The following is a 22,859-nucleotide window of genomic DNA, read 5'->3' as shown; positions in this document are numbered from 1 at the left end:
GTTCAGTAAAGGTTTTACAAAGTCCATTTGAAGAACCTCTTGACCTGTGACAAGCTACTGCACATTTATTGCTAGTTACTTAATGACCAGGCATGAAAAAGAGATTGCCTTTCCACTAACACCAGCAGTCTGTCCGGCACATAGAAAAGGCATAGCTGCCAATATGAAAAAATGGAATTTGACTTTATTCATGAAAGCTATAAATCAATGCTCAAATTTAAACTCAAATTATGAACAAGGTATTGAAAAGTGAAGTATGGTTTGGTTTTTGTTTTTTCTCATCTTCCCCCCAGATCATTATTCTGTGTGTCCTATTCTGTAGAAACGGTGCTTTGTACAGACTTTTATTACTGGTCTGATGCGATATTTATTGTCTCTGTGGTCAGTTGGGTGTTTGTAACAGCAGGGCAGGAGGGGTTGAGGTTCCTGTTGGCTTAGGTTCTGTCTCCCCCTCCTCCTCACTGAGTCACACAAGCATGAAGCAACCTGTGCCCATGCTGACCCGGGCTCCTGCTGAACTTCACGGGCTTCAGGTGTGGTTCGGAGGGCCTGTTCTCCAGAGTTCCTACTACAGAGTTCCTGCCTCTGTAATGAATATCTAGACACAAACCATGCATTTGCATAAACCGGGACCATCTCCAGACATCTTTAAATGGGCCTAGCACAATGGTGGTAGTTTAAAATGTTTATTGGTGTTTAAATGGCTTCTTTATAGCCTGTGTTATGTTATATGTAGCTTCTAGGAGACCCAGTATCTGCATCCATATCTGTGTTGCTGTCTACAGGTAGCATACAGTTAAACTCTTCTGTATCCCGGCCTGCGCTGCAACTAGCTGAAAAGTAAAGCAGCTCTTCTGAACCTTTTGCTCTACTTGCTGACATCTTACTTTGTTCCTGCAACTGTCACCTCAGTGCTTTTTGAAAGGTGTTTGGTGTGCTTAGCATGCATTAAGTGTCTAGGGAGAAGATTATGCATTCTTTTTAATCAATAACTGGTATAAATATTCTTTAACTGTCAGAAGTACTTTATACTTTGTTATAAAACACCTCTGTAGGTAAGCAGTTATAAAATTATTACACAGGAAGACTTGATTTCTAGCATGTTTTATATAGCAACCTTTCACGTGTGTGGAAATCCTAGCGATTGCAGGCATTTTCTCTGACTAGTATGAGAATCATGTTTTACTTAGAATTTGTGGAAAACTGCAGTGTAAGCGTTCAGAAAGCAAGCGTAGCCTAACGCAGCATACAGAAGATAGCCGAGGCCACGTGCTATCTTTGTCTCTGTGAACTGCAGTAGCCATTTAAACCCAGCCAGTTCCAACTCTGTAGATCAGTACAACTTTATTCTTACAAATAATCAGTAAAAATGTACTCCATCATAAAAATAAGCAAGTCAAATGTTTATTAACATTAATTCATAGTTCAGAACACCATTATTTCCATGTTTGCATGATATGCAAAGACATGTGAAGGATTTTGCAGTGTTACCTTTTACGAAGGCATAATTGCATTCCTCGTACTCTGAGGAGAAATGTAATGCATTTTTTTAATCAACAGACCTACAATATATAAAGTAATTTAACAGTTGAGACACTCGCAAAACAGTATCTATGACACCGTAGGACTACTTTATGGATAGGATGGGTATCAGTCATCTTTTCTAACATGTAAACTGATTTCTGAGAAGGGGGTTCTAAAGACACAAAGGGAGAATGTGAAACTGCAGGACAAATACCAAGAAGGCTGATTCTTATTTTACAATGTACACATTAATAAGGGAAAAATCAACCACCATAAAAATGAGAAAATGATTAAATGCTTTCAATTACGTAACCATCCTATTTCTATCTTAGCCCTCTTGCATGTTGGGTCACTTCCCAGGAAAAAGGGCACTTTCTCCAGAATTTACTGAAGAGCTCAGTTTCAATTCTGGAGAAAAAAGAAGCCAGCATCTCTGTGCAGGTTCAAAGCTCATACACTGCTTTCACAAAGCAGCCTACTTGTACTAATCTGAGCTGGAAAAGACCTTTTGTCATCTTTTAAATGTGTTTATGCTATGGCTTGAAGGCTTGTGGAGACGCTATTTTGCCACTGAACAGGAGAAAATTTTTTAAAGTTACTGATACTTAGTCCAGTTTCTTCTGGTTGCTTATAGTTTCTTGTCACTGTACTGAAATCATTCCTCTTACCCTCAGGTGTTTCTGGGTGAAAAGCTTATATTCGTAGTCCTAAAGCAAATTCATTCACACTTTTACTGTTCTCCTTACTATTGGTTCTAGCTCGTCTACCTAAAACAGCTGTTTTAGTTTGTGTACTGAAAGGGTTCTTCCATCTTCAGGGCTGGTATCTGCCATTCAGAACTGTCTCAAGCTGAAATGAAGAAGCGATGGAATCCAGGTAAGTGGTTAGTAAGTCCTTAAAGAATTCAAAATAAAAAGTGACATGTAATACAAGCTGCTGTTACGCTAAATTACAAGAAATCTATGAAGGGAAAAACAGCATCAAATATGACATTATCAAAAAGCTGTAGGGAAAAAGTATTCTAGCATTTTAGATACAGTTTTATCTTAGATACAAGGTTCTTTCTATCTTGTTTGATGATAAATTCACATTTCGGAGGAAAAGTATGGCAATATTACAAAAGTTTATGGGCTTTGGACAGTTCAGCTATCCAATGGAAGAGCCTCAACAAGAATGAATTTCTAGAAAGGAGTGCAGAGGTAGCTGTTACTGACTGAAACGTTCGCTTGTTCTCATGACCTTGGATGGCTAAAGGTTACAATGCGTGACTAGCCTGGCCGTTACAAACTCTTTCACGGTATCAAACCTAGTTCTCCCTTACTGCAGTTTGGGCTGTCACACTTCCTTCTCTTCAGTGTGTTTACGTATTTAAAAGACTTCACTCATGTCTGCCCTAGGCCCTTCAATTTTCTTCCCCACAGAGACATCTCTGGACTTCACTCTGCTGGTTCAAACTTAACTACAACATGGTGTCCAAAACTGGATGCATAAAATAAGCTGACTACAAAAGAATTATTTCTTGTCTTAAATATGTTTATTATCTGTACATCCCCAGTATACTTAGCTTGTTTAATGGCATGCTTTAATCGTATGTTATTGTAGTTAACTGAGCTTGTGATCCACTGTCATTCCTATCAGCACTAGCAGACTTCAGTCTTTTGGCTACCGAGCCATTCTAAAACTCTGTTTTCAATTGAATATTCAGGCTCAGATTTAGCGGAATTTGCTTCTATATTTCATATCCATATGTTGAGGAGTTTATATGAACCATTGCAGCTAAACCCACTTACTGCCTACTGACTCAGAAATTCCATGGCCACCTCCTGCTTACACACTGGCTGAACTGAATACATAAGAGAGATAATGACATGTGGCATTATGCCGCAGATGGGCATGTACGCATGGGATGCACTTACACATATATATATATGTATATATATGTGTATATGGAGTGTTCTTTTCTTATGTTTTTATTTTATGGCCAACACAAGCATATACAAATACTTGACAGCTATTCCCTTCCTTAGTGAGTGAGAATTCAGCAAATACTTGTAAATATTTTTTTTTAAGCATACCACAAAGATGTTTGTAGTCACCATATCACTCTTTTGGCGTGGTAGTGAGTTTACAAATGCATATTAATAACATTTCATTGCATATATTTAAAAACCCACACTGTTTTCTCATTAGGAAGCCTTAGCAAAGCACGGAGCATAAAAGTTAGGAGTGTAAACCCAAGTGCTTCATTTCAAGCAAAAGCATAATTGTCTCTTCTGCATGATCACATTATTTGCTTACAGTAAATGTTTCCATTGCAGTCTTGTAAAAATATTATATCTTAAGTTATTACTTGGGCAAGTGTATCAGTAATGAGTATGACAATAATTTGTATGTGTGTTTCCTTTAATGCTCTCATTCAATGAAAAGAGAAGCATATAGCAAATTTCAGAGAAGGCTTTGTTGTTTGGGTTTTGTTGTCTAAACTAAGGAATAACGTAATGCAGATGAATAAAAGAATAAGTTTTGGGGATGTTCTCGGTCATCTCTCTTAAGACAGCACTATGTGAATAGTCATTATTACTTAAGTGGTACAAGTTATCGTTATTTATGTAGCAATTTGTAGTCAATAACTATCATGGTTCAAAGAAGGTGCTGTACGCAGAGTATCCAATGGAGACAGAGTTTAATAAAAAACCTGTAGAAAAGATCTATAGTGCAAATTAGTGAATATAGATAGTACAGAAAATGCTGAAATATACAGCCTCTATCATCCTTAACTGGTGTTTCAGATTACTCCAGTTCCCCAGCACAGCCAGCCGTTTCTTCCTTTGCGGTAGCTAACTTGGACTGGAGTAAGGTAAGGCAACTGGACGGCTGAACTGTGCAGTAACTCTGAAGAAAATAAATAAAAAGGAGACTAAATTTTATTACTAACAAGTATGTTGGGGCTGTAGACTTACACAGGTTTTTTCTGCACACAGGAATTCTTTCCTTAAAATTCCTTCCCAGGTCATGCAGATACAGTTAGCAGAACACGACTCCAGTCGCTTTTAGAGCAATAACTGTCCTAATCTAGTTTCTGCAGCAATGCGCAATGCAGCAGTGTGCACATCTTCACCAAAAAAATGTCAGGGTCCTTAAAAAATTTGCACAAGAACAACAGAAACGGGCGTGGATTGTAATGCCAAAAACTTCAAGCCATCACTACTGTTCTTTTCAGACTTTTCAGCTTTCTTTGCATTTTTAAACAGATTCCCGGAAGACAGCTCTCCGGATGACAGCTGCATTAAAATACAAGTATTGATAATCTGAAATTCTAGGTTAAGCTTAAAGAAGATAAATAAATTTCATTAGAAGAGACTGAAAAGTACAAAAATAGTTCGCTGAGTATGTTCAGTGTGTCTACAGAATATGTATTACTGTTAAAATGAATCCAAATGCGTTATCGAGTCAAAAAAAGGTTTGAAACAAAAATAGTATCTGAGAAGTGGAACTCCTGGGGACAATCACACCATGTTCTGCAAGTATCCTTCTACCTCCTGCTACACAGCAAACTGGGAGGAAATAGGAAAGCCATTAGAGTTATGAATGGTGTGGGTTATGGTGGGCCTCTGCGTGAACAGCAGAAAGGGCGAGAGAGACAAGGCGCAAGAAGGAGTAGGATCACTTGCTCATGCCCATAGTTTTATTTTCTCATGTGCTCTTGAATAACAGGCATGTAACTACTGGAGTAATAGTCAGAATAGTCCGCATGGAAAGAAACGAAACTTACCACTGAGGAGGAATTTCCACAGGGACAAAATTTCGGTTGCACAAATGAACAAAAGCTGCTGCTAAACTGCAGGCAGCCTTCAGCTCCTGGGAGCGGCAGGTGTCGGAGGTGCACATGCTGTAGAAGGGTTCAGGGTCCACCTGTAACAAAGGGCATTGGTTAGAGGAGCAGAGTGCTCCTGCAGATGGCACTCTGGCAATACAGCCGCAGCTGAACTGAAAACAAAGATTTGTGCCTCCTTCCCCCCCAGCCCTCCTTCACAAACCTTTCACTCTCTTCCTAACATTGAGGGGTTTATTTGTATTTCCAAATTCTAGACACCTGTATGCTAAAGACTGGTGCAAACTCATGGCACTATTTTGTGGATGTCAAGGATCTTCAATTTATATTTTTTGTGATAGAGCACCTTCTTTTCCCTGTCTGGATTGTTGTTCTGATTACTTCTGAAGTTATCTGCAACTGAACTTCTATATCCTTGCAACAGTTACGTGTACTCAGTTGAAGCATGACATTTGGGTATTGACATAGTCCTTTGGTGGCTGAAGTTATACTTACAACTTTGAAGCATTTCCTAAGAAGTGAATGTGATTCTTCAAAAAACACTTTACAGACTTTTTGCTTAGCTGTAATTGGACATGGCTTCACTGTCCTCTGTACAAGACTGCACGTGTTCACCTGGGAAAACAGAGTTACTCAGGTTGGGAGGGTGGTGGTGGTTTGTTTGTTTGTTTGCTCTTTTTAAACATCAGTGTTGCATGAATTCTTCCAGCTTCCAGTGTGAGGTGGTTTGAAGGAAGATACAGGCAGCTCAGTACACTGCTCTGATTAACATCTATTGTTCAGTAATGTTGAGAAGTACCTTGCACTCTTTGTAAACAAAAAATGTATGTCTCATAAATATTACAGATATTGTTTCATCTTTCTGTTGATTTTCTTATTCACGAAAGGATTTTGGTGTGTGGTTGCTGATGCAATAAGTAGTTGGCTAATTGTCTTAACTTTCATTATATATGACAGATCAGAGTTGTGCTTTTACTAGCTCTTTTTGTTGGAGAAAAAAAATCTTCATATCTTTGCTGGGTTATTTATCAATAATAAACAACAAGAAGGCTTTAAAAAAACAAAACAAAAAAAAAAGAAACTGGAGGTCCCTACAGTTACAAGCATTTTTGGACAAGAAAAAGCAAATGGATTTTTATTGTTCATGGTTCAGGGAAGGTCCCTTAGCACACCAGTTAAAAGCTGATGATACCAAATATTAACAGAACTAGTGATGAGCAGCATTTGCTGAAGTTTCTTAGGATTTGGTTTGACTTGAACACTGTTTTAGTAGCGTAAACACTGCTACTATATCTGTAGCAGCTCAGCAACTTAATATTTTTTTGATCAGTAATTTCCTGACAAATCTTTGAGTTTAGAAGTTCTTAAGCAAGTGTGAACTCAAGTTACATTAATTACTAAGAAAAATTAGCTGCCAGTTTAATCTCTCAGATAACCCATATTCTGCAGGAGTCGGACATTTGCAGTCTCCTCATTAATCTCCTCAGATTCTACAGCAGCTGGTCGTGTAACCCCAGAACCTCACTGACTGTGCAGGGACAGTGTAAGGTGAAGGCTTGGAATAACGCTCCTGGTAGCAAGTTGCCAGTCCCGGGGTGGATGGGAGCTGACTCCAGCAGTGCAGAGTGACTGACTGCTTTATTTCGGGCTCAAATACCTGGACAGATTTAACCTGATTATGCTTTTGCTTTCTGTATCGCGTATAGTTGTGCTAAAACTTCTGCTCAGGGAGGATTTTTGTGAGCTCCATTTTATCAGCTCAGCTGAATACACTGCCTGCCTCAACTGGGTATTTCTGCCATTTCGTCTCTTCCTACCACTTCAGCAAAGTTTGTAAGACTTTGCATGAACTCCTGACTCTGGCCATTGTTTTAACGATGTGTGACAGCAGTACATATTGGCAGGTCAGTCTTTTTATTACTTTTTTTCTGATTGCAATGTGACTGCAAACAGCTGAGAGTTCAGCTAAAGCATCTTTAATTCTTTGTGGCGGTAGACAGCACTGCAAGATGCCATGGCTTACAAATAAAACAGACCAATCAATAGCGTAAGCGCAGCCATTGTGCCACTTAAAGGGCATTCATGACTTCCCAGCTTGTTTATGACACTAAATTTATTGCTTTTAATTGATTATTATTTTTAGTTCAACGTCACTGGGTAGTTTTGCATTAGATGGTTGGGTTTTTTATGAATACAGTAGAAGTTAATATTTGTAGCAATTAAGAAAATTATAAAGTCAGTCATGTCATGATCTCGCCCCATTATTAACATAAATGTAGGCTGCAAACTCATTAGGTATCTCTCCCCAACAGCAAGATTCTTGAAGCAATTCTCTTTTTAAAAAAAAAAAAAAAGTACTGACATAAAGCTGAAAATAGTAGGATTTCTGTGCCCAGAACTTGGACATCTTCTGGCAAGAGAAGGTAAAAGGAAGAGTCACCAGATCTTAGTAGTAATAAGATGCTGGTTTCTTTTTTATTCTAACAGATTCTAAAAATTAGGCTTGAAGGGATTTAGAGGATCCTGTCAACATGGCTTGAGAGCACTGTAAAGCTATTTTTCTTGGTTTTGGTCAGTTGCATTCACAAATGGCTATGTACACCTGCATGTTTTCATATTTAGATTATTTTCAGCTGATGATAAATTACATGAATTAAGTCTCTTTGAAGCAAAGAGGTATAATGCTACTAGTACAGAGTTACCACACTTATTTATGATAGTTATAGGAACCCCGTTTATGGAAGTTAATAAGTGAATCAGTATCAGCTAACCCTCCAAAAAAGTTTCAGCACTTAGTGCTGTGGGGATGGAGGGCAACTTTCCTAGTTACTGGTTTCTAAAGTTTTGTTTCTTGATAAAAATTAAAAGCAGAAGAACAAAAAAAGTGAAGAGGCTCAACATTCCCAGCTACAACAAACAGCTCTAAAGAAAACTTCAAGAGGGAAATCTCCCTGGCACAAACTGTGGCTTGACTGATGAGCAGGTGGATTTGTCCCAGGCCCAGTACCGCATGGCTCTGCATTCCAGAAAGAGGTGCTCTAAGTAGGAAAGCGTCAGGGACACTTGGTTCCAACACCAGTTTCTTCTAATAGCAGAAGTAGCCTCCATGGCTACCTTACTCCTTATGCCAAAAATGCTCAACGCCCATCGACAGGGGGAATTCTTCTGTGGTTTTTAGCAAGTACGTGCACCCTTTCCCTCTTAAACACAGGAAAATAAATTATATACAGTATGCTGCTGTTTTCACTGGCCCTGCAGCTCCTTACCTGCCAGCTCTGTGTGAATTCCTGCAGGTTGTCAGTGAACGAACGATTAGGAAGCATCCATTCATTTCCAGCTTCGTTATCATTGGTACCCAAAAGCCCGGCTGAAATACCTGGAATGAATTTGAAACAGTGTAAGACAGTAGTTGTCGCAAGTAGACAAGGGAAAATTTTAGAAGCTGTTTCTGTGCTTTGATTATTCTGTGCAGCAGAGCTCAGCTGGAAGGCGGACAAGGGAAAATATGTCCAGGTATCCATTACGGATCTTTCTCAGAGGGCACTGCCATCTCATTTGTTAGCTCTTCATTTGCTTCTCCTGACCAGATCAAGGCATCGTATCCATTCTCTGCTAAGCTCAGGGGTCTGCGATTTAGAATAGTGTGGAGACAGGGACAGGAAAGCATTCCAAGTATACCAAAACCTTGGAAGCTTTTAGGCCTCCCTTTTGTGCTGTTGCAGGTTTGGCAAGATAAGCCTGCTATGGAGTGGTGATTCTCAAGCAGGGTTTGGGCTTGGGCTGACTGCATCACATCCACCCCCCATTTCTGTCTGCTTTATTGCACTGGAACGACAGTAACCTAGGTAAACACTTGCTGTCCTCACTGGAATGTTACATACCATGCTGTCTTGGGCAATAACCGGGAACGCCTAGGGCCATTTCCAGGGTGTATATAAATGAAGAGGGGGAAAAGCAAGTGAAAGGCAACCCACATGCGGGTACTACAGGTGATGACAATTCAGAGATACAGAAAAAATGACTAGCAGCTGACAAAAGCTGTGTGATGGATACTCACCATGGTGCCAGCCAGCCAGAGTGACAGTACAGAGATCATACTGAAAGTCACAAGAGACAGAAACTCCTTTCTGATTAGACACTTCTACTTTATTGGTTTCTCTCCTTGAATTAGTGTTATTCTTTTCAAGGGATTGATTCAGTACTTGGCAGTTCTCTTCCATAAAGGAAAAGTTGTACATCTTGGATATCTGTTTTAAAATGAAAATGCAATTTCAAATATGTCACAATGAAGGTTCAGTGCTGGGCAAGCTCAGTCTGGCTTTGCAGGTGGGATGAGGTCAACTTTGCTTGACAGACCAGAGTTGGGGAGTAAGAACGGGGTTGTGTTAAACCTGTGAAAGAGCAGGAAAGCACAAAAGCCTCCCAGGTGCACGGAGGCTACGGGCCCAGTCTGCTCTCCAGACTGCTCTGACTGCCGTTCTCTTAGACCATGTAAGAAGAATGCTGAAAAGTTCATCGAGCCTCTCTTAAGTACCCAGCAAGCAAAGAGGCAGCCCTTGAATTAAAACTTGGTTTTGAGTTTTATTTCATGATTAAAAAGTGGTTACTTTCTAGCACTTAGGCCTGAGAGCTGTTCTGATCTATGTTTTGAGCATTAATATTTTGGAAGTTTGGTTTTTTTTTTCCTTTTTGTTGGTTGGTTGGAGATAATTTCTGGCCTGGAAAGGAAGAATGTTTGACTTTCCCCTCCTACCTTCAGTCTTGGATGGATACTGATCACGGTCTGGTTCATCTCCACATATAGTGATCTTGAGTTACTAGTTTCCTCGTTTAGTATTACAGTGAAAGTATTGTGAACAAAATCCTTGGCAAGAAGCACACTGCACTTTGATGCCAAATCATAAATTCTTCCATCAAAAGTCATAAGATGCTTGGTCCCCATTAACATAGCATGATCTAGAGAACAACATTCCAGAAGAAACATCAGTGAGTTTTCCACAGAGCAGAAAGCGCTGTGCTACTACTTGCATGCTGCAACACAAACAGCTTCTGGCCAGCATGCTCTTAAAATAATTTCTCAAGCTCTTATTACATTTTAATTAGTTACAAGTTGCTCTGCAACAAAAAATTCTCTAGAAAGGAAACAATCTAATAATTTCTTTTTCATTATGGATCCAGCTGAGTGTTCTAAAACTTTGAGAAACAAGAATTAGGATTCAAAGCTCATCTTGATTTATACTCATGCTACTTGATAGTCATATTGGTAAGCCCTCCCCCATATACACATTACACATTCCTATGCAGAAACCAGCAAGAATATTAACTGTCTCAAAAAAATACCCTGGCAAACCAGAGCATCAGGGTCGCAGCCCAGGAGACCCTGCTGATTGATAGATCACTTTGGCTATTTGGTCACTAGGACCTACTTTCAGCGCCCTCTGTTATACCTGCCTACTGAGAGGAAGCCATTAAAACGGCTCTTTCTGGAAAGGCCATTATCTATAAGGGACACCTGGGACTGTAAACGCAGCCTTTTAGCATTTAGCAATGCTTTTTCAGGTCATGCCTGAAAGTCTCTGGAGTTCTGATAGGGCTGAGCTTTTTCATCCTAGAATCAACAGAAGTGATGTCACCCGTTTCAAAGTACGCAGAAAGCCTCCGTGGCAAGACCCAGGGCCAACAGGTATGACTGGCATTGAACCATTGTATCAACTCGAGCACATCCCTAAGACAGATAAATGCCACCTGCTGCTTTCTAGTCTCAACAGTAGGAAGCGTAAAGAGTTGCAAAATTTTCGTGAATATTAAGTAGAGGAATGTTTATTGCATGTCAACTTTACCCAAAGTGCTGATATTATACATAAAAGTATTGTATTACAAGAAAAACTATATATAAAGTTTATAGGAAAATTATTAATTAGCAACCATCTCTATGTAAAGTAGTATTTCAAATACAATTTGTAAAAATTAGAACTAAGCGTAAATAGACCCAGTTACAAAACAAAGCAGCACTTTGAAAGGTCTTACATTCAAAGGGACTCTCCATCATCCTCCGTTTGAATCTATAATACTCTGCAACTATGTTGATATTGTAGAGGTCTTGGAGAGGCCTCATTAGCTTTTCTTCAATGAGATAATTAGTAATATTTGCCAGATCCAGGGAGCGGTCTGCTTTAGGAAGTACTGGCAGTTTTACTGCCAATGAACAGTTCCTGTAGAATACAAACAAAACAGCATGTGCCCTTATCTGCCAAGCTGATGAAATGCAGCTGCTTTATTATTAGAAACGTGGAAGTGAAATATTCGTAAGAACTGTAGTCTGGTTAGAATGGCAAAACAAAGCTATACTATGGCTAAGACCTGCAACACACCACACCGTATAAGGCCAGTTATCATAGTTGCTGCTATTCTGTTTGCTGCTGAGTAGTTCCTTTTGAAATGCAGCCTGTCCCAGTAGCCAGCAAAAATGAATGTTATGGAGTTACGCCACGTGCCCAGAGCAAAGAATGGTTGGGTGGTTGTCTGCAGCCCTCAGCATACAAACCGATATAAAGACTAACTATGCACGTATCCATTTAGAACACTACCTGGCAGCAGGGATCCTGCAAAAAACAGCAGTTACCTGGCTGAAAAACTGTAAAGGTTGAGTAAGGGCTTCCGGATCTTGCTCACAGCTCTAGAAAACACGGCCTCTGCCCATCTGAGCATCTGCTGTGTAGTCTGTTGGAGAGCCAGAAAAGGAGATTACAAAACTGTATGGCTTCAGGGCAGGTCAGCACTTGATAATGAGTTTAAAATCAATAGTCGGTGAAATAGCACTTTAGTCTCTCTTGCATTTGTCACTTGCCTGACAGCATCTTGTCATTTAGAGGTTAATATCCAGACAACAGACACTGGTCACTACAGCAACAAAAAATGGACAGAAATGTATCCTTCCTAAAATAACATTACTTGAAGTATACCAATACTTCGCTGAGTTAATGTGCTTCAGTAGCTTGCAAAGGATTGATAACATTGTTAATATAAATTGGCATCGTGACATATCCTTTATGCTCTGCATTTAAACTAGAGGAGCCCAAACCGATTTGTACATTATTTGTTGGAATCACAATCCCTTCTCTCTACAGAAGAAAAGCAAAAGCTACACAAATGACAGTTTACTGCTGCTGTGATTTCAACCAAAACCAGAAAAACAGCCCCTCCTCTAGCTGAAAAAGTACTGTTTTCAAAGCAGGTCAAATATTTCAAGAACAGTATATTAGCTGCGCACAAGCTTGTTATGTGGAAAGATAACTGCACTATTTCTATAAACAAAAACATTTAACTATTTTTGTGTACCTATAGTTCAAAGCTGAGACTTAAATTTGTAGGTCTTGTCTTACAAACCATTAAAAATGGAGAATTGAGTTATACTAACCATATCCAAGCCTGTTTTCACAACCTTTAACGCCACTTGGATTGGTTCCATTAGCCACACATCTTTTACAATCTTGGGTAAAACAGCCTGAATTTTCTTCATGTACTCTTCTGTCTTCTCTTGCCAAACTTCATCCAGTGGCTTCAAGGTTACATCGTAGTAGGCATCCTTCAAAGTTGCTAATGGCTCTGAAGCAAACACATTACATGAAACAAACCTTAGCTAAGTATGTCAGAAAGTGGCTGTTAGTTTGTTTGTTTGTTTCCCCACAGCTTCCAGCATAAGAGGAGGGACACAGAAAACAGGAAAAGGCAGCTTTGTTTTCATGGCAGTTAGGCACATTTCACAGCTCTGCGTGTGGACACAGTGTTATGAAAAACTGAAAGAGGCATTGAGCGATAACCCTGATCCACTCGTACGCCTTATAAATACATTGCTGCTTTCCAAAATAAATGTAAGGAATGCTTTGCAATATATGCCACCAGCAGAGCCGTACAGCTCAGCCTGCACCTGCTCAAGGAATAACAGGACAGTTTGGTCTCAACTAATTGAAACACAGTATATCAACTAAACCCCACTTTTGAGTGCAAAGAGTCTAGAGGTAATTAGCCCAAAGTGAGGTTTTAATCTTGTGAGAACTGAAGGTTCTCTCAGCTAATTACAGCTGACCGCATTTCACAATGGCTTTGATATGGGCCATAGTCCAGCTGAACAGTGAATTTGAGGCTATTGGATAGACTTGGAAAACACAGATGAAGTAACATCCGATTAGTACAAGCATTCAAAACTCAAGGATGGATATGAACAGCCCTTTGGGAGGAAATGCTTGCCAGGGAACTGTTAGCAGAAATGCTTCAGCTTAGGAATTAGGGCTCTGTTCTCATCCGATTGAACCCGGGCTCCTGCGTCCAAGAGAATGCTTCTTCGATGATTTCATTAGGAAGGTGGTCACACTGAGGTTACTTAGAGCTTATTGCATCAAGGCTCCCACTCTGTAAACGAAGAGTCAAGGTCAGCACTTTTTGCTAGATCAAGCTAGAAGCTTTTGTGCTGTTCAGCATGTTTATACTCAAGTTTGTTTTGCCCTGCACTGACATTGTCCTTATTCTCCTTGCTTTGCACGGTTTTGCTTACTTTGCAATTCATTCTGCATTTGCTGGACGATGTCTTGAATTTTATCCAGGTAAAGCGGGAGCTTGCTTCTCAGTATCTGCCTGATTCCACTTTGCTTCCACACCTGGGTGACAGCTCTATGCACACTGTGGAGGAATCCTGCTACCTTTTGCAAGGCTATTGAAGGCCAGACGGCTGCTTCAGACAGAAAATCGACTTGCTGCACCTACAGTGGTTCCCAAAAAAGAAGAAACATCAAAATACATAGTGATCACAGCAAAGCTTTGACTCCACTCCAAGGCAATTCTGAGCTCCTCAGTGTTGGTGCAGAGCTATAGGATCTTTACCGTGAAACAGGCTTTTTGTCTAGGTATGAATTGCAGGTTAGCACAGGATTAACCATTTAAATGTTTAAGCAAAACAAAACAACTGCATGCAGTATGATTTTTAATTAACACCGCATGAACATTTCATGGTGCTGTCACAGATGATGTACAGATACTTACTGATCTCCTCAATCTCGACATATATGCGTCAAACTCCTTCAACTTCTCCATCAGTTTGGCTTTCAGAAGGCTCCTGATTTCATTAAGTTTGTTCTGTAGGAAGATGAAAAACCTTGAATTTATGATTTAGAATGCTTGTGCTGGGTCCACATCACTCAACGTTTGTAGTAGTTTAAATGCCAGTAATGATCCACAGTGGCCTCCCATTTCTCAGGGGAAATAACTTTTGCACTATTCAATGGTTAGAAATGGGAATAGAAGAGTCTAAGGATGAAAAAAACAAAAAGCCTCCTCCAAGCAGAAAGTACGTGAAACCCTATTAGAAGTAACAGCACATTAGGAATTCTAATCTGACTTTTGTAACCAACATGCTGAGCAGCACTGGCACATTACTGCGGCTCTCACTTTATTTACTTACCCTCCTCAGAGGATACACCCTTTAGGGGAGGGTCCTGTATTTTCTATGCTTTCTAGGTATGGCTGAACTTTTTAATTCTCACCATGGTATCTTTTCACACCCAAGTGAAAAATAAAGTCATTATAAGTTTAAAAACTGCATTTTTTTGCCTGGCTACTCACCAAAATTCACACCTGAAGCCTACCTGGAAGATGCTCCAGCTTGTCATCAAAATGACAAGATTGAGCAATAGTCTGGAAAAATCACGCTGCAGTTAACTGTGGCTGAAGGGTCTCACCTCAGCCTTAAGAACTGGATCCCCACATCCATGAGCCAGAAAACTCAAGCTTCCATTAACAGCTGCTAGAGTCATTCGTCCCACGTTTTCTTGCCGTTCACCATTAATGTTGAGATAGGCATTAACGGTAGCCGCCTGTTGCCCATCAGTACAAGCACTGACTTCCATTCCTTCTTCCAAATCACCTTAAAGAATGAAAAGAGCGAGATTTGTTTACAGGAACAACGCTGACAGACATTGTTTCAAAGTCAGCTTTTTAATTACTTAGGTGTTTGAGCATGTTAGGTGTTTGTGGAAAAAAACAAGATAAACAGGAGAAAATTAGATCAGTGTCACTGTTTGATTTTTGTCTTCTGTGTGGCTTGTGAATGATTTACAGCTACAGATTTGCTACTGCAAAGAAAGCACTGGACTAATATACATCTAAATAATTCTCACAGTCACAGTGATTTACAGGCTTTTTTCTACTTTAGTCTTAAACTGTCCCTTGTTGCTGATGTTTCAAAATTGTTTAGACCATAAATATGTCGGTCACTCATCCACCCATCACACACGTAAGTTGTTTCTGCCCTAGTACTGATGACATAAGCAGATATGGTTGCCAAAGTGCACACAGAATCTGGGTTAAGAGAGTTTAATTAAATAATTTCTACAAACTTCTGACTTCAGTAATTCACAAAATAATGGTCTTAATCTCAAGTACATCACAGTGGTTACGAGTGAGGCCATGAACCACTGCAGAAGAGTAGAATAGCAAATCCATAACTGAAACTAGGACTGGTACCATCAGCAACAGGAGTCCGAGACAACTGTCATACCACCAAATCCACCTGGTTTGGACACAAATCCGATGTAGCTGAAAGGTGGATAAGTCACAACAGAAAGCACTTGCAGCGGGTCTCATTCCGTCTAAGTTTAGTCTTCTAAAAGTTAGGCACGGTCTGAACCAGCAGCCCAGTGTGCTCTCGGTTGTCAGCCAGAACTGACTGCTGCAGAGGGTGATTTCATACATCTGTTCCAGCATGGGATAGAGTCAGCCTCTGGAGGTCCCTTTCTCTTCATTGGAATTGGAATGTAATGATTATCTTAAACAAGGTGTACAACTTTAAGGTGGCTAAATCCAGATGAAATGAATCCTATCTTGATCACCATCTATTACAATCCTCCCCTGGCTAGTAATCATACAAATGTCTCCCAAACTAGCCTTTGTATAACAAGTTTTAAGCTTCAGCTTTTCACCATCTGAAAGACCATAGCTTGAATTGCCATGGAACTGAGCTAGCTTGGCACTAGAGAGACACAGCCTTTCTTCCTGCCTCTTCAGACCAACGACAGCTGTGAAGCACAGAATCATAGAATACCTCAAGTCAGAAGGGACCCATAAGGATCATCACGTCCAACTACCTGCTCCTTGCTTGACTACCTAAAATCAAATCAAATGACTAAGAGCATTGTCCATGAAGGTACGTACCTTTCAAATACCCCACGTAGCACTGAAAACACTCCTTTCCTTTAGAAGCAGCAACTTTTACTTTCTCTTTCTGATCAATAATCCCCTCCACCAGGATTTGGCTCTGAACGGATGAGGAAGCAGCAGTTCCTGTCAGGCCTAGCCAAATATCTTCAAAGGCTCTTAACTGCAGCCATAAAGGAAAAACATTTATTCAAAGCCACCACACAGAATTAAGGAATGTTCAGAGATGATGCTGAAATACGAGTGCTTCCCACAGAAGGGTAAGTGGTGAGGGAAGTGTTTCCCTAGGCTTGTGCACTGCACAGGAGTTACACTCTTAAGAGAGGCACAAGCACTAGGATGATCGGCTCGAGCTGAATGACTGGATAACACAAGGCTCTTGGACAAAATTTCAATGGTAGCAATGAAAGTAAACACAGTAACAGTCAATTCCCTGTGAAGCTGCTAATTTGTGCCATTTATTCGAAAACAAAGAACAGAGAAAACCAAATTAGAGCAGCTGATACTTCTTTCATCTCCCTTCTTTCCAAAGAGAGAGGGAAAAATAATTTAGTATTTATTTGTCTTAGCCTGTTAGGTATTAAATCATCATTATTTTGTTAAAGGGTGGCCCATTGTCTCAGTTAATTATGACTGACTACTCATATCCCTTCTAGTGAAGAATTTGGATGGTGCTGACCACATTACTTTTCTGCTTCACTCTGTTACCAAAATCAGCTTCTCCACTTTATTAATTTCACAGAAAATAAAAAGCAAATGCAAAATAGAGGGGGAGAGAAAAAGGAAAATATTTGCCTCAGGATGAGCATCGTATTGGTTGTTCTGTACTTTCCTTGAGGCCAGTTCTTTTTTCTGGCAAATGATGCTTTGTATGAGTCTCACATTTTGTTCCCTCTTTATTTTTTTCCCTGTGGTGCAAAAAACCATGCCTCACCAAAGAGACCAGTCATGCTGAAGAAGGTGAGCTATAACAACACACAGCCTCTTAAAACCTTTACATACTCCAGCTGATATACACTTAGTATATTTGTCCCTGAGCTCTGCAGATAACTAGTGGTGCCTGCCTTTCTGTCTTGATCATACTGCATGTACATTGCATGAACTGTTTCTGTTTAAAAACAGAACTAAAAAAAACAGGGGTATTTTACGTTGCCTGTACTTGCCTGCTGTTTTAATGCCACCGGCTGCACCTGATCAGTTTGGAAGACAGATGGCAGTAGGCCTTTAAAAACCAAAACCCAAACCCCAGTGCCACTAAAATAAAATAAAAACTCACTTCAATTTCCAAAGAATAGTTCTTCACATCAGCTGTACTCTGATTTTTTAAGAATACTCCAATCATCCCCTCATTTCCCTCATGATCACCAAGGTGGAATCTGCCCTCTGATTGCAAAACAATGTCATCTTTGTTGAGCTGGTGTTTTCCAGAGAAAACAATTACCTATATATGAACAAAAAAGGTGTTAAAGCTTAATTCTTCCAAAGAAATGGGCTCTGCAGAGAGTATTAAGAGGTTGTACAATGTTAGCATTCTCATGAAATTACACAATGAAGTGATGAACAAAACTTGTAGTTTCAGAAACCAGCACATCCTCCTTCTCACAGCACTGTCTTATTTTATTACATCTTCAGTTTCTGTGGTGTAACACGGCATGTTCAGTGATAAGAGCCTAAGACAAGATGAACAGCTGGAATATAACTATTTTATTGAAACAAGTCCCCTTTTTTTGTTCTTATACTTCTCAACTACTCTAGCTAGGTATTTTGATGTCTTTGAGAAAAGGATCCAAAAGAATAGAGAGTTTGAAGTGACATGGATAAACATTTTTTGCATTATTAACAGGCTCTAACACATCTTGGTCTTGAAGAAAGTTTTCACGGGCATCAAAATTCGTCTGCTCTTTCCCATTGCTCTGACAATAAACAAGTAAACCAACTGAGATGCGTTTTAGCCACTGGGAACTGGAAAGAGATCACATTTATTACAAGTTTGAAGTTTTGTGTTTGTTGTGAATATAGGCAACTCTGGGGTTTAATGTGCACCTAAGGAAGATCATGGATGGGTCTTCGGTTTATGTGTGTAATATAAAAATAAATGACAAATATAAGGTCCAAACATCCATCACTACCAGCAAAGCAGCCATAAAAACCAGTAAACTTTTACCTACAGGGGGAGGAAGGCACTTTTATTTCTCTCTAGTTTCCTTTTTGATCACTTATGAGCCTGTTTTGATACGCTCCAGAAACATGAAAAAAAGAGACCTTTGAGAGAGGAATAGGAAAGAAAGCACACAGAGTGGAAGTGGGAACACTTACAACTGTAACAGGACCTACAGTGTACGCTACAGTGGCAAACACAATATTTCTGCCTCAGCCCATCAAAAGACACTATTTATGGTTTGTTAAGTTACAAAAGTATGGCAATTCTCATGAAAAGTTGCAGCTGAGCAAAACTGAGTCTTCGAAGCAGTGATTACATGTAAAGTGATGTAGGTTCAATATGTTTGTGTGAGACTTACATTTGGAAGGTCACAGAGCTCAAAGCTCATATAATAGTCCAGGCAAGATGAGTAGTTTGTTTCTATTTTACCCAGGATCTTCTGTTTGGTGCATGAGGTCAGGAAAATATTTTCCAGAACAGCTTCCAACTGAAATTTATCAGGATACAAGAACTGATTTCTCTGCAATGAACAAAGAAAACGAAGTTAAAATAATGACACTACAATCTTAGACACTACTCTGTGTCCATTCCTCCCATCCTGTCCCTGTGCTGACTTTTTTTATTCTAGTAGCTTCAAGGTTTTAATGTAACGTTTCCAAAATGTAACATTTCCATTTGACAATGTTTTGGCTTGTCCGCACAGTTACCAGTCCCCATCCTGCAGAATTAACTCAACAGTTTTGCAAAACTAGGGCACAAATGAGGCCTCTAATTTGTAAGAGCTCACTTTTTCTTAATTCTGCTACATTTAGCTTTCTTCCTCTGTAGAGAAATATGTGAAAAGTAAAATGAAATAATGGTATTTCACAGAAAGTGGTCCTCTACAGAAGCTTTTTTAAAATCCACTCAAAATTACATATAAAACCTAAGTAAATTCCCGTCTATTACAACTTCCCTAAAAAAAAGGTGAGTTAACAGATACAACTGCCTTCTCTTACCTCATACGTTAAATTGTGTTTGAATTTTTTGTCATCCCAGTTTAGATCTAGATATTCATTAAACAATGCTGATCTTTGCTCTAGAGACCCACATGCATGCAGGTGTTCCATACTTAATACTCTCTGAAGCTGGAAGAGGGAAAAAAATTATGACATACATACTAGTAATTTTCTAAAAAATGTGTTCAGTATATACTAGAGGAGTATGCTTTCTGGGCAAAAGTACACCCCTGTGAGAATACCTGAATGGTCTGTACCCGTAAAAAGACTGCTTCAATCTCTACCAAGAAACCTAAGGGATGACGATTCTGTCCTGAGGGAAAGTTGCATCCCAAATACAAACACATCTGACAACATGAAACACAATTCTTCAGAGGGTTTATTTTTCTTCCTCTGCAACATGAAACAGTTGACTTCAAGTAAAAGGTTTTCTTATGGTAACAAGTGCAGAAAAAATTCTTTCTGTGAGACTCAAACCCAGAAATCTAGCTACACCCAGCCCTTCTTAAACTCAAAGACTCATACCTGACCTGAAGAGAGTGTCATACAGCCATGCCAGGCAGTGATGTTCATCTTTGATTTATCCTCCAGGGCCAGTTGGATGTCAGCAGGCTGCCCACCATTCCCTCTGAGCTGCAGCTGAAACCAGAACAGAAGGATTTGTCCAGCGAAGCAAGACTGCAAGAACTAGCAGAAGAGCCGTGCAGGGTGATCTAGCAGAATGCTCTCCACCCAGCAGAGAAAAAAAACCCCACAATTAAAACTGCGACAGAACAATGTTAAAAATCCATTGAAATCCACGTGGCCTGGAGGCTCAGGGCCTTAGACAAACTGCACTTTTACAACTGTGGCAACAGGAGTCTTCCTATTGTCTTCTCTGGAAGCTGCACTGGGTCTATCATGCACAGCAAGTAATGACACCAGTGGAAAAATGACACTACAAGAGTATTTATTCCTCTGAATACAACGCTTGAGACATATTGACTGCTTAGTGAAAACAACCCGAGAGCACTCTGTGGCACCACTGTGAGTACCAAAAAGACTCCAGATGAACAAACAGAACACTGCACAGTTTGCGCAGCAACTGGAGTGTCCTAGTCCATGCAGTGCATTTTCAGACAAAATATCCTGTAGTCTTTGATCTCGAAGGATGATTTCTGGAGTTCTTCCTCATTTTCCCCATATATGCTTTGCAAGTGCACGTCAAAATTGTATTTCAAAGCTTTTCTAGCCTTGCATATTTTCACACTTGTGTTGCAATTTCCTATACAGTCCAAAAATTTGGGTTTGTTCTACATGGGTATCAAAGGATTTCTAGCTTTTTTTTTGGTGTGGAATAGGAGGGTCTTCATCCCTTGGCTACCTCCTGTGCACTTCTGGCTTCTTACTACCATTGACCCATTGAAATGGGTCAATTCTAAAATTGCAAGACAAATACTGTCAGCTAGCAACAGTTATGCCTAGGAAAAGGAACCAACTCTGGTGGTTTGGCCACAAGGAGATAACAGCACTTGGTGCTCTTTACATCTTTGAGAATGGTATCTGGTCTGCAATTCTTTGAGATGAAAGATACGCTAATCAGTAAATAAAGAATTACAGCTTTGTATTTTGCAGCCCTTTCTCGTGATCTCACCTGCTGGTTGTACTTTCTGCCTCTTCTTTCTGACAGGGAATGGACCTCCAGTTGCTTCAGAGTGTAATTAAATGGGTGGGCAATGGTGGCTCTGTAGTTCGTACGGTCTCTTCCAAACTTCAGAGAAGATGACACTGATACCTGTTCCATATCAACAGATATAAAAGGAGTTTGTGAAATAAAACACCTCTCACATACTGACCTCAAACGTATACCCAGTGAGATTTCCCTGTACCTTTTCCTCAGATGAATTCTGCGCGTAGTATAGTCCTATTTGAAGTAGTGAGGCAAATTAATGTTCAAATGAGGATATTTTGGCTACTTGAATTTCCTACATGGCACAGCTGAAAGTAAAACTATTCTCTGTATTTTACTGAACCATGCTTAAGATCGATGAGGCTTAAGTTTCGTCTCATCTTCAGGCACTGTGAGCTCCACTGCTGCAGAGTGCTTAGACACAGCTTGCAAAGTTGAAGCACAAGAAAAAACATTTGCAGAATCAGGAACTAAATTCTCTAATGTTGCTGGGAGCCAAGTATTTTTGTGGCAATTTAAATAGTGGTGGTATTTAAATAGTTGTGGTATTTTAAGTAGTAGTACAGAAATACATTCTATGCAACTTCTAAAGTAATTTTTGGAATTTTAGTGCTTCTTAAAGACACTGTGAAATCCTAATTCTTTTTGAAGGCACATTTATGTTTCTGTATGGTAACATATTTTACATGTTGTCTTTTGTCTTTTCTTTATTAAGAAAAATAATGTAATAGTCAGCCAAGATGCCGCATTTCAGATGCACGTATAAAGATAGCATAGTTGGTTACAAGTCAGTATGCTTCCCCATTTAACCACATTTGGAAATCAACTTAACTAAAGTTCTCCTATTTCTGTCTTTTTTACTATTTATATTTCTAAAAGATAATGCTGACTTACTTTACGAAAATAAAAACTGATTTAAACTGTGCCAAAGTTGTCATTCTCACTAATAAAGAGAAGAATGAAAGAATGAAATATAAGAGAGCTTCAATTGCATCAGTAATGCTGAAAATGCTAAGCACAGGTATGTGTCACACTTCTATGTGGGAAAACACAGCATATATCCATGCAGCAGGGAAGTTCTTCATCCTTTTCAACCTCACACTAATGCTCACACTTACTCATTTGTCTTAGATTTTTCTTTCTTTCCCCCTAAGCTGCTCTAAACATGACATTTGTGCTATTCTTTTCATCTACTCTCCAAAGCTGTCCTAGAGCCTTTGAGAGTGCTGGGAATGGCCTTTCTCACTCCTTTGAACCATGTGCATTTCACTGCCTTTGGTTATGCAGCAAGCTGTGGGGTTACTGCAAACAAAATATATAGTACGGCCTGAAAATGCTTCCAACAAGAACATTGGTGGCTCATCTTTCATAGACACAGCCAAAAGGAGGATAGTTTGCCTCCCAGTTGTATTCCCTGGCTTGCTTAATGCCTTCTTATTTAAAAAAAAAAACCAAAACCCACAAACAAAC

General features: G+C 39.6%; 1 protein-coding gene and 1 long non-coding RNA gene across 11 annotated transcripts in view; one reads left to right on the top strand and one right to left on the bottom strand.

Annotated features, from left to right (window-relative positions):
* Positions 1 to 534: 534 nt before the first annotated feature.
* LOC128913816 (uncharacterized) overlaps positions 535 to 22,859 on the bottom strand; it is a 104,258-nt gene continuing 81,933 nt past the window's right edge. For 5 of the 10 annotated variants that reach the window (XM_054212054.1, XM_054212053.1, XM_054212056.1 and 2 more), the window contains 18 exons: positions 21,354 to 21,494; positions 20,246 to 20,359; positions 19,721 to 19,849; positions 19,081 to 19,242; positions 17,838 to 18,002; positions 16,559 to 16,724; positions 15,088 to 15,272; positions 14,393 to 14,485; positions 13,908 to 14,112; positions 12,774 to 12,961; positions 11,979 to 12,076; positions 11,384 to 11,568; positions 10,110 to 10,312; positions 9,414 to 9,603; positions 8,623 to 8,732; positions 5,852 to 5,971; positions 5,297 to 5,436; positions 536 to 2,373 (listed from right to left, as the gene is read on the bottom strand). In XM_054212054.1, coding sequence (XP_054068029.1) covers positions 2,358 to 2,373; positions 5,297 to 5,436; positions 5,852 to 5,971; positions 8,623 to 8,732; positions 9,414 to 9,603; positions 10,110 to 10,312; positions 11,384 to 11,568; positions 11,979 to 12,076; positions 12,774 to 12,961; positions 13,908 to 14,112; positions 14,393 to 14,485; positions 15,088 to 15,272; positions 16,559 to 16,724; positions 17,838 to 18,002; positions 19,081 to 19,242; positions 19,721 to 19,849; positions 20,246 to 20,359; positions 21,354 to 21,494 — 2,610 coding nt within the window. In that variant the 3' untranslated portion in view covers positions 536 to 2,357. Of the gene's footprint in view, positions 2,374 to 5,296; positions 5,437 to 5,851; positions 5,972 to 8,622; positions 8,733 to 9,413; positions 9,604 to 10,109; positions 10,313 to 11,383; positions 11,569 to 11,978; positions 12,077 to 12,773; positions 12,962 to 13,907; positions 14,113 to 14,392; positions 15,273 to 16,558; positions 16,725 to 17,837; positions 18,003 to 19,080; positions 19,243 to 19,720; positions 19,850 to 20,245; positions 20,360 to 21,353; positions 21,495 to 22,859 lie in introns of those variants that run through there. The other 5 variants (XM_054212060.1, XM_054212055.1, XM_054212058.1 and 2 more) reach the window with 5 other exon arrangements.
* Positions 16,257 to 21,492, top strand: LOC128913820 (uncharacterized). The gene is made up of 3 exons (XR_008468075.1): positions 16,257 to 16,550; positions 16,653 to 16,821; positions 20,312 to 21,492. It is a non-coding gene; the product is annotated as an uncharacterized LOC128913820 (long non-coding RNA).

This window comes from Rissa tridactyla, chromosome 8, assembly GCF_028500815.1.
Source record: "Rissa tridactyla isolate bRisTri1 chromosome 8, bRisTri1.patW.cur.20221130, whole genome shotgun sequence".
Taxonomy (NCBI): domain Eukaryota; kingdom Metazoa; phylum Chordata; class Aves; order Charadriiformes; family Laridae; genus Rissa; species Rissa tridactyla.
Note: the sequence above shows the minus strand (reverse complement) of the source record. Positions and strands in the feature narration are given on the sequence as shown.